This window comes from Phyllosticta capitalensis (genome assembly GCF_038381095.1).
Source record: "Phyllosticta capitalensis strain CBS 128856 chromosome Unknown BKA78scaffold_4, whole genome shotgun sequence".
NCBI lineage: Eukaryota > Fungi > Ascomycota > Dothideomycetes > Botryosphaeriales > Phyllostictaceae > Phyllosticta > Phyllosticta capitalensis.
Window position 1 is genome coordinate 2,499,706 of NW_027117442.1, and position 13,343 is coordinate 2,513,048.

At 53.9% G+C, this 13,343-nt stretch overlaps 3 protein-coding genes across 3 annotated transcripts; 1 reads left to right on the top strand and 2 right to left on the bottom strand.

Moving 5' to 3' along the window:
- Nucleotides 1-2,006: 2,006 nt before the first annotated feature.
- On the bottom strand, nt 2,007-3,080 carry BKA78DRAFT_124490 (uncharacterized protein). Its single transcript, XM_066882492.1, has 2 exons — nt 2,569-3,080; nt 2,007-2,511 (listed from the first exon to the last, which is right to left on the bottom strand). Exons 1-2 carry the CDS (start codon nt 2,933-2,935, stop codon nt 2,258-2,260), a joined length of 621 nt encoding a protein of 206 aa, XP_066745847.1. The 5' UTR covers nt 2,936-3,080; the 3' UTR covers nt 2,007-2,257.
- A 1,383-nt stretch (nt 3,081-4,463) lies between these two features.
- Nucleotides 4,464-6,311, bottom strand: BKA78DRAFT_250112 (Alpha/Beta hydrolase protein; the record flags this gene model as incomplete). Its single annotated transcript, XM_066884535.1, has 4 exons — nt 4,464-5,483; nt 5,575-5,709; nt 5,757-5,901; nt 5,947-6,311. 4 exons carry the CDS (start codon nt 6,309-6,311, stop codon nt 4,464-4,466), a joined length of 1,665 nt encoding a protein of 554 aa, XP_066745848.1.
- Nucleotides 6,312-10,289: 3,978 nt separating this feature from the next.
- On the top strand, nt 10,290-13,074 carry BKA78DRAFT_266235 (aspartic peptidase domain-containing protein). Its single transcript, XM_066885466.1, has 2 exons — nt 10,290-10,976; nt 11,027-13,074. Exons 1-2 carry the CDS (start codon nt 10,379-10,381, stop codon nt 12,718-12,720), a joined length of 2,292 nt encoding a protein of 763 aa, XP_066745849.1. The 5' UTR covers nt 10,290-10,378; the 3' UTR covers nt 12,721-13,074.
- The last annotated feature ends 269 nt before the right edge of the window (nt 13,075-13,343 follow it).

Genomic DNA, 13,343 nt, shown 5'->3' on the forward strand with positions numbered 1-13,343 from the left:
CCTCTGGGCCGCCCCGCTGGACCCTCTCACCCCACCATCTCATCTTTCCAAGTTGGCTCGCAGAAGACTGTCCATGACCTTGCAAACACAAACCGTCTTCCTTGGTGCCTTCATCTCCAACCACCGCATCTTCTGGTTGCGATTCAGCCGACATGGAGGTGCCTGAGCGTCCCCCATTTTTGCGCCGGCACCGGCCGCGAAACGGCGAAGAAAATGACGTAGCCGTGCAAGGCATCGTTCCTCCGCATCAATCCGAGATGCAATCCGAGATGGGGATCGTCCAAGGCACCCTGAGGCCATCAACAAATGTTGAGATGAAGAGATAGCGAGTCAGTTTTTCTGCGCGGCATTTAAAGTTGGCGCCTATCCAGACGGACGGAGACGGCTCGAAAGCCTTTTTTTGACCGCAAGCTCAAGCGTCCCCAACAAAGTCGTGTGATACATTGCCAAAAGCGATTTTGTCTTGAGAGAAATATCGACTGGGGCTTTCAGGCGATCAAAGGAGCCGTCGCAAGCTTTGGGGTGTGCTTTCCTGGAGTAGGCAGATTGCAAGGTAATGCTTTCGTTTCTCATTCTAACTTTTTTACGGCCCAGTCAGCAAGTTGCAAGCAATGATAAAGTCTTGAAAAGATAGGGAGCAGATGGCAAGCACACAAGAGCAAAGGAAAACTTACCCCCTGGCGCCGTTCCAACCCCTTAGCTACCCCTCGCTGCCCCTTCAGTCTGGGGCAAGTGTAACCCCGCATCCCCCGCGCTACCCCTCTTAAATATGTATCCTCCCCATTCGCACCCACCAAATCCTTCCCCACAACCACCAGAGCGCACATGCCATCGCACAGCCACGTACTCAGCCAGCCCACCGTTCCAGACCACTGCCGGCCCATCGCACGCCTTACACATCCAAGGCACAAGCGCAGAACGACAGTCGCATTCTAGAAGGAAAATATACGACAAGGCTCCTGACTGCTTGTACGGCGACCATCGCCTACCCACGCGAACGGCTGGTTGATGATTAGGCTTGCGTGGCCGTTGATGCGGCCGTTGGATGGATGGAGGTAGGCCCCCGAGGTCCGACTTCCGGGAGGTCGTTGGCCCGCTGATTGATGACCACGGGGCCGAAGGAGGGAGAATGGGTGATGGCAATGTTGGCAATGTTGGTTGCTTCGCTATGGGCTGCCAGGAGAGTGCAGTGGGGATAAAGATGCCTACTCAAATTCTGCAAGAGAAATAATCAGAAAACAACGTCTCGGTGGGATTAATTCTCTCGCGACGCATCAGCTGTGGTGTGTGGATTGGAATACTGAGATATCAACTTCCTTATTGCCTATGTTCAACTCATTAGAGCATCCATCGCAGTCGCTCAACCAACCCTGCTGACAACACAATTTCTCAGCAAACAATCATCACAAATTGCGGAGCCTTCCGCACCTCAAAAAATGCCCGACGCGTAATGACATCGGAACGCGCGTGCAATAGCAGGCCTGGCCGGCGTCGTCCCTGCCCGATTTGCAAAGGCCCCCATTGCGTTTGATCGCTCTCGCTTGGCGGTTGCTCCCGGGGTGGGCGCAAGAGCCGAGACGAGACCCGTTCTTTGCCCTCTTTTGAGACGTGCCCTGCGGCATGCCGGCCGCACGGTGATGGGTGGCGCTGGCACGGTGACGCCGCCGCGCGATGTGATGCGACGGACGGGGAGATCAAGGGGTCGACGTCGCCGAAGGGCTGGACTGCTGGCTGGCTGCTTTGGGCACCTCGCATGCGCAAATGCTGGGTGGGTCGCAAGGCTGGCTGGTTCTCTTGCGGAGGTTAGAAGTAGAAACGCGTGCGAGTTTCGATTCGATTCGGTTCGAGGCACTTCGTGTCAAATTTTCGCGAAGCAGGAAGCCGACGTAAATGTCGCAGGAGATAAATAGACTTAGCTGGTATTGAAAGATTTGAGCATGCAATGAAGAAAGGCTGGCATATTTACGCAGCAAGTGGTATAATAACCAAGCGACAAAGTGGGTATTTACAGCGAATGAAACGAAGCGGTGCGCAGAAAGACCAGCCAGCTTTGCAAGCAGAAGATGGGAGAAAGATGATGCGTGATGCGGACGGACATGAGGTCGTAAAAAGCAAAATCAAACAAGCGTAAATGCAAATGCAATGACAAGGTAGGCAGACAGGGGTTGAAAGAAGAAGACAAAATCGGCACCACGAATCCTCCCTTTTCTTCTTCCTCCTCTTTTGTTTTTGGGTTCTCGGGGAATCCAGTGCTTGCTCAAGCGCATGTGACGCCGGTGATGTTGTAGTCACCAGTCACGCCCGAGTTGGGCGCTCCGGCCTTGTCGGAAATCAGCCATGAGCCAACCCACGGGGTGAGGACAGCAGAGAGCTCGTCGAGGGTCGTGTAGCCGGGGATGGTGTCGGCCTTGAAGAGTACCGAGTAGGGAGCCGAGACAGTGTTTGACCAGTCGCAGTAAGACGAGTCAAAACTGCTGCTGTCCGTGGTGTTGCTCCATTTGATCATGGTCTCTGTTGTGATTTGTTAGACATGCTCAAATGGAATCCAGATCCAATGGGAGTACTCACTGATCGTGATGATCTCGCCTGGAGCTGCAGGAGTAGTCATCGTGCTGGCGAGGTTGACGGTGCAACCGGAAGCGGCTCTGGGCTCCAGTGCGGTTGGAAGTGCAACAGCGGGAGCAGAGAGGGCCAGAGCGGCCATGGAGACGGAAAGGATGTTGAGCATTTTGCTTGGGATAGTTGGAGGAAGAGGTAGAATGGTGGGAGAATGTGAAAGAGGTAAGATAAAGTTGTGGAGTTCTTTGTTCTTGAGAACCGAGGATATGGAAAACTCTAAAGCTTGTTGTGCCTTGGTGGAAGTAGTATACAGCTTGGCCCTACCTTTATATACTATAACTACATGCCGTGATAAACATGTCTCAGCCGGGAGCATCTATCATGTCGGACCGGCGGCGCTGCCCTGTGGGCGTCGCGAGTCAGGCCAGTCCAAGCGTAAACGGGGTGTCCGGGAGGAAGCATGCTCCAATCACGCTGCAGTCGAGCGCCTCATGGATCCATCATCTAGCGGCCAAACAGGGCAGGTGTGCTTTGGTCCTGCCCATCGGGTCTCGCCGTTGGTCCATGGATCGAAAATGTGAAATTTGAGAGCCGCCACGGAGGAGTCGTGGCACTTGGGGAAAATGATTGCTCTCGCAGCGCAGCGGGCATCTTTTGATTTGACGTATGACGCTGGCTGCAGCTGTGCCAGACGGGCGTTGGCGAGCGGTCCGCGCATGCGTGGTGGCTGGCGCTTTGATGGGCTTCCCAACCAAGCCCTGCGGTCCTCTTGGTCTGGGCCTGGAGGTCTACTGCAGCCGACCGACGTACCTACCTCGTGGCGATGCGGGCAGGGAACAACTTCAACGGCGCGGCCAAATGGACCAACTGGAGGCATGGGCTGCCGTGTGCAGCGTCCAACAGCTACGGATAAGTGCGTCTACCGGTAGTGGCGCAGGAAAGCGGTTGATAATGCTGACCAACAGGCGACCGCCGTACTAGGTGACATGACCAGCGAGTGGAGAAGGCCAAGGATAAAGGTTGATCAGATCTTTCAAAAGGCTGAAGACTGTGAGGGGAAGTAGTGTGAGAGGGTCCGATAGAGGTCTGACTGTCTTTTGAAGAGAGCCGTGGCTGTTCCTCGGTCTAGCCCTTGGAGCCAATCACATTGTGCTGTACAGGTTGGGGGTTACGCGGCGGGATGCCTTGATCTGGCAAGTAGACCTCAATTCGCTGACCGACTCCGTTGAAGAAATTGTTTTCCTTGACCGGCTGTTTGATTGCGGTCTCGGACTGCGTGGAAGAAAAAAAATGAAAGAAAAAAAGTGATAGGATGATGTCGTGTACTGGTGAGTGTTGTCTCGGGGAGCGCGGCCAAAGCATTGCGCAATCTCGGTCGCATAAAGGGCATCGACCAGACGTAACACCACTTGCATGTCCGGCTTTTTCATTCGCTGACCGGTAGAGTCGCCAACAAGTTTGCAGTGCTTGACGGGTCTCCGGGTGAGTTTCCAAATGATCTTGGCAGACGAATGCCGGGTGTTGTGCCCACTTCAGCTACCGAGCGCGTGAGCCCCTGCAGCTGTCAGAAGCAGACCGGCACTTTTTGCGAGACAGGTACTCCGTAAGCAAGGGCGGCACTGTTCCGTAGAGCCCAAGTAATCGCCAGAAGCTTCGCGATCATGCCTTGTTGAAACCCGGTATCTTGTCGAAGAAAAAGTAGAGGACCGGCACGCATCCAAACAGGAAATGATATCCGAGATGGCCCCCAGGATCATTGCAGCTGGCCACAAGAGAGGCAGGAGACGGTACCATGATCGCGCTTGGTCTTGGATTGGTCATTTCTTATGTGAACCCCTCACGCCTCACGCTGGTCCCATCCAGGTCACCCTCCGTCGTCGCTCTGCAGCACGCCTCTCTACTTATCAGACGTGTCTTCGACGCGCCCACCGGGTCAAGTACTCCCTACCGGCCAACCTATAGTCGTCTTTCTCGACATAACACCCGCCTTGTTGGTCAGTCTGCAGGACCAAGTTCAGCCCGGTTCCATTTCCGCCAGAGTTGTACTTGGGCCAGTAGGGTAGCCCCTCTCCGTTGGGGTTTCCGTCGTGGGCAAATCGAATCCAGAGGCTGCTCATCACTCCACTCAGCCTTTCGTACCCCTCCCACGGCCCCACGGTGCTTGGATTATTGAAAACAAACGCCACCTCGCTGAAGTGCTCGACGCCCTTGTACGCGGGCGCCAGCTCTCCCACGTAGTCTGTCCAGGTTGCATTCGTTCCATTTTCAAAGGGCCGCGTGTTGAATCGGTAGACAAATGTGGCAGCGTGATCAGCATAGTGTCGCGCGTCATCTAGTCTTGGCGCGTGATAAAAGATGTCGCCCATGATCGCGGCCGCGCGTTTGAATTGCCAGCCGTACTCGGCGAAGCGTTCATTGCCGGTGTTGAGTGGTATACCCTGAGCGGGGTCGTCTGGATAGAGCTCCATGATCCGGTCGACGGTGGACGCGGGGTAGTCGAAACCCATGGCATTCAGAAGGTAATTGCGAAGATCTTCGTCTGTGTTGATGATCCCGACTGGCGCGTTGTCGGTGCCTTCGTCGGAGTTGGTGCCGTACAGGTGCGGGATGTGGGCAAAGCGGCCGGCCCGAAGCAACTCGGTCGGATAGTTTGGGATGATGTCGCCGTCCACGGTTGGATAGAATCCTGGACCAGGGTGCGTGGAGGAATTCATAAACGGGTAGAGTTCCGAGTAGGGAACGGTCCTCAGGCACTCCAGCTTGTCTGGCGCAGAGCTGCAGTTGACACTGTCGACAATGCTGTCGAAGATGGGTTGGTACCAATCTGTACCGTTGTACCATGCAGTTGCAGCGCTGCCACTCTCCTGAATCGAACGATGAAAGAGGCCATCCGTCCGACCACCGTAAGTCAGAACCAGTTGGCCCTGATCAAGTCAGCATATTGGGGTTGGAAAAGGTCTTAAACAAAGGGCGGGATCGAGGTATCTCTCGACACCGGACTGTTGGCTTACTTACCACAGCAAAAGAACCACTTGATTCGCCCCATATAGTCACGGACTTTGGATTGCCTCCAAAAGCCTCGATATTCTCCTGGATCCAAGCGAGACCCTTTCGCATGTCTCTAAGCGCAAGATTTGTATTGCCAGTTCCCTGAAAAGCATTAGGCTTAAGCCAAAAACAATTTGTGGCGTGCTTACCTGCAACTCAATGGAGTACATGTTTCCCCACGAACTTTTTCGGTAGTTGATACTCGCGCCAATGATTGGTTTTCCGATCTCCACAGATTTCTCCACGATATACGTGAGATTGTAGTTCGAAAGACCACTACTTCCCACTTGGTAGCTAAACAATGTCAGCTAGTTCTCTTGTCTCATGGGTGATTCTTACCTTCCGCCGTGAATCCAAAGCATGATGGGAAGCTTCGCAGTCGTATTGATTCCAGCTGGTCTGACAACATTGATGGACAGACAATTCTCGCTCATGCCGTAGATGGCATCAGAGTCCGGGTTTGCGTCTGGACAGGCATCGCTGTAGTTTTTGGCCGCGCGTGTTCCGTTCCAGCTTTCCGTCAGCGACTGAGGGATTCTGAAGCGATTTTGGCCTCCTGTATCCTGAGCGTAGGGCATGCCAAGAAACACATCTTGACTAAACTGTGGGAGATGCAATCCGGAGTAGCTTCCATTCTTGACGGTAACGATTGGGTCTGCCGAAACGGCGGTAGTTGCAAGCAAGGCTACGACGAATGCTGACATTTGCGGGCGCATCGTGGCCCAATGTATCAACATGGTTGCAAGGTTTGGAAGTTGTCCAATTGTTGGCGGGTAGTGAATGTAGGTCACGGCGAGCGAACGACTTTCAAGGGTGCGGTCCAGAAACAAGAGTGGGATGCAGCTGTGTCGCTATCGCGAATCTGGAAATTGGCGGGGAAATAGGAGATCGGCTTCGGAGGTGTAGTACGAGATAAGACGGGGCCTTGGCGCAAAACGAAAGGTTTCCATTGCTTACATACTGGTTCCCCAAAAGAGTCATCAAAGTATTCCCCAACAACGCCGTTCGTTGCCCAACACGCGGTGCTTCACCTGAAGACGAGCGTTACATTCCCTCCAGAAGGCGATCAAGGCCCTGAAAATCCGGAATGACATCCTCATCCACCATCTGCTCAATTGTGATCAGGAAGTCCTCCTGGGGGCGATCCGGATTCGACTCGAATGACTGTAGAGTAATCGGCTGCGGACCCTGTGACTCAACAGACTGAAGAACAGGCTACTTTCTACCGTGACCACCCGAGACCCAATCGAAGGGGACTGGCTGGGGATTGCAGTGAAAAGATTTGAGCCAAGGAAGCGCACTTTCCTCACTTGCGTTCTCCAGGTACTGGGGCCCAATCACCTCAGGCGGATCGTTGTATAGCGGCAGAGTTGGTCCCCAGAGAGCCAACAGCTTGGCAGCGGCTGCAGACCAACACGCTGCTAATTCTTGAGCGCTTCGGTGTCATTTGTCTGCGTGACCGGCGGGTTTCCCTGGATTGATCGAACCTCGCGGGGTGCAAAGGGACCCTGCCTGTCTCTGGCACTACATCTCTTCAGCTGACAAATTGGGTAGCACTCGAGGTCTAGAGTTCTCACCATTTTCTTAGTTCCCAGAGAACCAGGAAAGCTTTGTTCCAGCTGACAGGTCTGGGATCATTGGAGACGCGCTGCTTGAAAAAGTTGAAGTCTGCGAGGCTGATATAGAAAGTCGGGGTCAGAAGCTTTGATCCTTCAAGAATAGGCCATAAGATGGGAGACGTACCTCAAATAATGCGGTGCTCCAGAAACATCGCAGAGTTGTTGATAAAGATGGTTGTCAACGTAACGGTCGACTCGAAGCATTGGTCAGTCTTCGCACAAGAGCTTCTTGTTCTGATGGAGTCAACTTACCGGCTCGCATAAAGGCCGAGACCAAGTCGCTGTTGAATTTTTTCATGACCTCGGCTTCAATGGCGACCAGTGGGTGTAGCTTAGTAAATTCAGTCCTCTCGATGTTCTGTCCAAGCCAGTCAGCAGAGATTGGGATGGAGAGTTGGGATTCAGAACGGGTACTTGGACAACTTGCCGTTTTCAACTCGATTTGGGAGGGAGTCGCTGGAGGTGCTGGAGGTGCTTGAGAGGAAGTCCCTGGAGTGGAGACCCTCTTGCGACTCTCTGCATCAGAGTAGGTCTTCCTGACTTTCATGGGGGGATTCCGTAGCGCGGGCATCTTGGCTGTCTCCGTAAGACGCGTCGTCCTGCGGGTCCGACTCACATTCTGTGTGAAGTCTCTGGGTCGGGAATATTTTGCACTCTTTATAGAAAAAGTCGTCCCAGCGGTTGTTGGGGAATCTCGGGAGTGATCATACGCTTGTAGCAAAACCGTGGTTGTCTTGATAGTTGTACTTTCGACTGGCGGAAAGACTGGATGAGTACCAGGTGGATGGCGCGAGGGTTCCAGGAACGCTCTTGCTTTGACAAACCCCTTCAGTCAAGACTTTCAGAAAACCAAGGGAAGGAAGGACCAGGTAGCTGTCATCAGTCACTTTCAGTAGTAGAAGTAGTCACTTTCAGTAGTGGAAGTAGTCACTTTCAGTTGTAGAAGTCGTCGCCCCTTCCGTTCAGGAACTTCCAAAGAGTCAATCATCGTGAATGCAGAGCTCGATCACCTCGGGTCTTCGCCTTGAGGACTTTTACATGCAACGGCAGTCATCGGCCTGGTCATGATGGCGACGTGATGCAACACTCAACAATCTGGCGACAGGCTTGTAGGATGTGCAACAAACGCGGCCCGGTGATCAGTCTCAATTTACTGGCTGATAAGTCGATAAAAGGAGGGCAACATGTATCAATCTTGAGATGTCGTTGGTGGTTGAGGAAAGACCGAGGCTTCCGGCAGTGTTTCCAAGAGGATGGTGTCGGTCGGCGAGCGACGCGACACGCCGGGCGGACCGCAGCGAGCCGGATACCTAAGCGACCTACGCTCGAGCCCACCGCAGCCGCACAGACGTTGCGCGGAGCTCACCTCCGCCTCGCCGTCCCTCCCAACAACTCAACATCAATCGCTTCCTCGTCCATGCCTCGATGTACGTCGTCACATCCAGATCTCAAGGCGAGACTTATGCACTCAATGTCTACAGCTATTGCTTCCGCAGCGACCGTGGCAGGTCGCTGGCGCTGGAGGCACTCTACTGTTCCTCGCACCTCTTTTGATCTCTGAATCGCAACAAAACAAACCCGGAATCTGTCAACCTTGGCTCATGTGCCCAGAGCTGGTCTCGATTGCTGACCGGGTTCTAGACTTCGGCTGACTTTGGGTTGTGATGAAGTCATTTCCATCCTCCAGGGACCTTGAAATCTTTTCATGGGGATGCACATCACGCAAAAACATTCCGCTGATGACCCTAGTCCAGGAGCTCTTCCATGTCAAAGCTACACGGAAGCCTGTGGAAAGAAAGAATATGATTCGCACGTCGTCCAAGTTGCCTCTTTTCTTCAAACTCAAAACTGTTTGTCATCTACGAGTCCCTTATGATCCTGCTCTCCTGTTCGTTTGTCATCCCGTTGTTATCAGCATCCACACTGTTCCCACGGCAAAATAACAATCCATGGTTAAGCACCTGGCAGAAATGAGCAAAGCACCGGGCTACAGCAGTCCAGCATCTGGCAGATCCTTGTCGAAACTTGCACTAGACCAGGAACCATGATCCGCCAGAAGCAATCACATCTGTGAAGGACCTCTGCCAAGGGACTAAAGATGCTTATTCTGGGAGATCTTCGCAACCTACTTTCGGACCATCTGCATAAAGAAAAGCGCTGAAACTAGTGAGGATAGTGTCTAACCATCGTGGGTATCTTGTCGCGTCGTGCCGACTGTTGTCGCATAGCCCAATGCCCAGTGAGTATGATTGTCAACCACAAGCTTACAATGCCTTCAAAGAGAACCAAGACTCTGAACTGTCACCTGGCACATGAGGCGTGATCGCCCAGTCTCTAGTCGTCGTGAGCAAGGTGCTTCCTAGCGGACACAAGAGCATGGAAGCAACCGCTTCACGAGGCCCTTTCTCCGTACTCCAAGCCAAGGTGGCAAACTCTTCCAAAAACCCGGAAATTTCTGGCGACTGATGACTGCCGACTGCATCACTCCCCAGAACCTCACGGCAAAAAAACAACGGCCCTCGAGCTGATTCCAAATTTGCTGGAAGCAACCTGCGTCAGTCAAAGCCAAGAACAACAGTTAAGCGATTCATTGCGGCCTAACCTCCCGCATGTCTCAATCGGGCAACTTCAAAGCATGGCTAATTCCCTTTTGTTGCCAGCCGTTCGCGGTTGGTTGAGTGGAGAAAAAGAATTGTGCACAAAGTCTGGACGACCTCTGGAACCGAGGTATGAGGAGTCAGGAGTGGCCCTCGTGAACTAACGGTTCGGCAGCACAAGTCGTGTTGTTTTCTCTGGGCAAGGAGAACTCCCCTCAGGAACCAAGAGACTGCAAGGATATTTTGACAGGGGTGGCGCAGCAAACAGGGAAGGGAAGAGCTCAACGGGGGAGCTGAACCGCTGAGCCGCCTTGACCTGAGCTGAACCCGTGCCGCTTCTCATCTGGATCGGAGGCCATGGTCCTGGTAGAGACTCATCGATGTCGACACTATTACAATTAAGCCGTGTCCCCTGCTCGCGAGCTTTGTTTCGACGTCACGAGCTCCACACGCGACCTCAATAGGACTTCTCCACTACAACGGCATGTCGTTACCCGCGCCTCAACCTGTGGATTGCAGTCCTTGAACGCTCAATCGGACTGATCTGGCTCGACAATGGTTCTGAAGCCCCGTAGTGGCGCGACGGCTAAGGCCCCGATGCCTTATGTCGTCCCCCCAACCAACGAATGGGACGGCAACGACGGCTCGTGGTCCACCTTTCGAATAGGCGTGGGAACACCTCCAGAGGATTTTCGAGTGCTCGTCTCGACCAAAGGGTTCCAAACATGGGTACCGCACGCCGATGGTTGTACAAAGGCCGACGACGTAAGCAACTGCGCATCTCTACGCGGCGCCGAGCACTTCAGAACTGCATCGAGCGTCGGATTTCAAAGCAACCAAAGCTCGACATGGCAAGCCATTGGAGAGCAGGACCTTGACCTTGAGACGAACTTGGGCTATGGCGGTCAGGGGCAATATGGATACGATACGGTGTATCTCGGAGCAAGCCAGGAGACAGACACAATCAGCCTGGATCGACAAGTAGTAGCGGGGTTGAAGGACAAGGACTACTTTCTGGGAATGCTCGGCCTAAGCAGGACATCTTCCAAGTTTTCCACCGTGGGGCATGAGGTGTCGAGCTTGTTTGAGAACTTCAAGGACAAGAACATCATCCCGAGTTGGTCATACGGCTATACCGCTGGAGCCGCTTATCGTAAGTGCAAAGTGACAACTTCTCTCAGCTTCAGCTCATGATTTTGGCAGAAGAGAAGAAAGTCCCTGGAAGTTTGATACTGGGCGGTTACGACCAAACGCGCCTCGAGCCCACCAAATTCAATTTCACCTTTACCTCCACCTCGGATGATAATGACTACAGCAAAAGCTTAAGCGTCTCGGTTGAGTCGATTTCAACATCTTCCACGCTCTCAGGCAGTTCCGAGACTTTGACTACCAAGTCTCACGTCTCCATCATTGACAGCACAGTACCACAGCTTTGGCTCCCTACCGACATATGCTCAAAATTCGAATCTGCCTTTGGTCTCACTTATGACGCAACGACTGGGCTTTACACGATAAATGACACGATACGCACAAAGCTCAAAACGCTCAACCCAACCATAACATTCACTCTGGCCGACCCATCCGGAGCCAGTAATGAGGATGGCACATCCACTTCAACCAGCATCCAGCTCCCTTATGCCGCTTTCGACTTGCAGGCATCGTGGCCATACTATCAAAATCCGACGAACTACTTTCCCATCCGCCGTGCCGCGAACGACTCGCAATACACGCTCGGCCGCACCCTCCTGCAAGAAGCGTACCTGATTGTCGACGCGGAACGGCGCAACTTTTCACTGGCGCAAGCAAAGTTCCCTAGCCCCTTACCTGACCCGGACATCATTACCATCCATGCGCCATCAGGCGGCGACGGCAATCCCTCAGCTTCACCATCCTCGTCACCGCTGTCCAAGAGTCCGGCCAAGATTGGCGTCGCTGTTGGCGCGGCCGCCGGAGTCATTGCAGTCTTACTGCTGCTCTGGCTTTGCTGGCGGAGACGCAAAGCACGGGCAACTGGCACCGGAGTGCGGCGGCGGGTCGACTCAGAAGTGCCATCCGCGAATTGGGACAAGAGCTACATGGAGGTGCTACAGCGGCCAGTAGAGACTAACGGCAATGAGCTGTCAGAGCTGGCAACGTCGGGAACGACAACTACGGGCACTACCACGACGACGGGAACCATGGTCACGGCAGCCGAGCGGAACCAGAAGGGCGGCACTTCAACGGTACCGAAGAAGACGAGTCTCGAAGATATTTTGCCGCCACCCGCGCCGCCGCCCCCTGTTCCCCCTCCTCCCGTGCCTGCAGACCAGCAGCCGGCACCACCTCCTCTCAATGCATCGATGCCGCCAGTGATCCAACAGGTCCCATCCAATCAGTCGCTCAACTCCAGGACAAACATGCGCGGCAACGATTCTGGCGTCGCAGAGGTGGCAGCAGGCATGCAGCAGCGATGGCAGGCACAGAACCGACGACGACAAGAGTCGCAGAGACGGCGGAGAGAGGAGTCTATGTCGACGATCCAGTCGCGTGCCGAAGGTCCTCAGGAGCAATCATCGCAGACAGCCGCAGCACGATCCAAGTCGCGCGATACGACCAAATCCCGCGGCGAGCAGTCGACCAAATCCAGGGAGCAGTCCAAATCACGGGAACAGTCCAAGTCGCGCCCACAATCCAAGTCGAGAGACCGCAAAGAATCCAGATCGAGAGAGCGACGAAAGACGCAGCGCGCGACTGTAGGGGCGACGGCTGCGGATACCAGGACGATGCCGTCGATCGACAAGCCGCCTGGTTCCTCCGGCGGAGCTTCCGGTGGAGGAGAAGATTTGGACCCTTGGGGCGGCCGCATTGGCAGGAAAGCCGGGGGCCGCGAGGAGCTGTTGTACCCAGGACGGCTGTGATGAGGCTCTCGATCCGGCATACCCAGGCCCATAACTCTGTTAATAGCGCGGAAAAGCTGAGGACGTAATTTACATGGCGGAGCATTACTTTCTACGAGGGGGTGCAGCTTCGTGTTTTAGGGCTTTGGCTGTTTTTCAACGTCACTACTGATGCACGACCAAAAGTTGGCGATTTGTCTCAGCACGCTGTGGTTCCCTCTTGTACAAACTTTAAGCCGTATGCCGCTGCCTGGCTGCCGGCCAGCTAGACAGCTCGCACACGCATCTACCTAATAGCTTCATTTGTGTATATTCCACTTCAATGAGATTGGGCTGCTTCGGCAGCCTCGAGTTGTTTCGAAGTTTGAATCTGGCAAATGAGATTGAAATGCTCACTCGCTCAAAGAGCCCCCACTCTGGACTCGGTGTTGAGGGCCAAAGTTGCTGGATTTGTAGCCATTGATGGGGTTTTCCGAATTGCTTGAGCGATTTGCCCTGCGGAAATTGGTGGACATTTGGACATTGGTGTTGCTTTGAAGAGTTGAAATTGCTGGATTGATTGCATTTGATGCCATGCGACTGGTGTCTCTGTTGTCGGCGTAGGTGCTCCAGCACCCGCGGGGACTTGAGATTGTTCGCCATTG

Coding starts and splice junctions, on each gene's coding strand:
- BKA78DRAFT_124490 (XM_066882492.1), bottom strand. CDS start 2,935: ATGCTCCCGGCTGAGACATGTTTATCACGGCATGTAGTTATAGTATAT. Junction 2,512..2,568: donor AGGCGAGATCATCACGATCA/GTGAGTACTCCC, acceptor AAATCACAACAG/AGACCATGATCAAATGGAGC.
- BKA78DRAFT_266235 (XM_066885466.1), top strand. CDS start 10,379: ATGGTTCTGAAGCCCCGTAGTGGCGCGACGGCTAAGGCCCCGATGCCT. Junction 10,977..11,026: donor TACCGCTGGAGCCGCTTATC/GTAAGTGCAAAG, acceptor TGATTTTGGCAG/AAGAGAAGAAAGTCCCTGGA.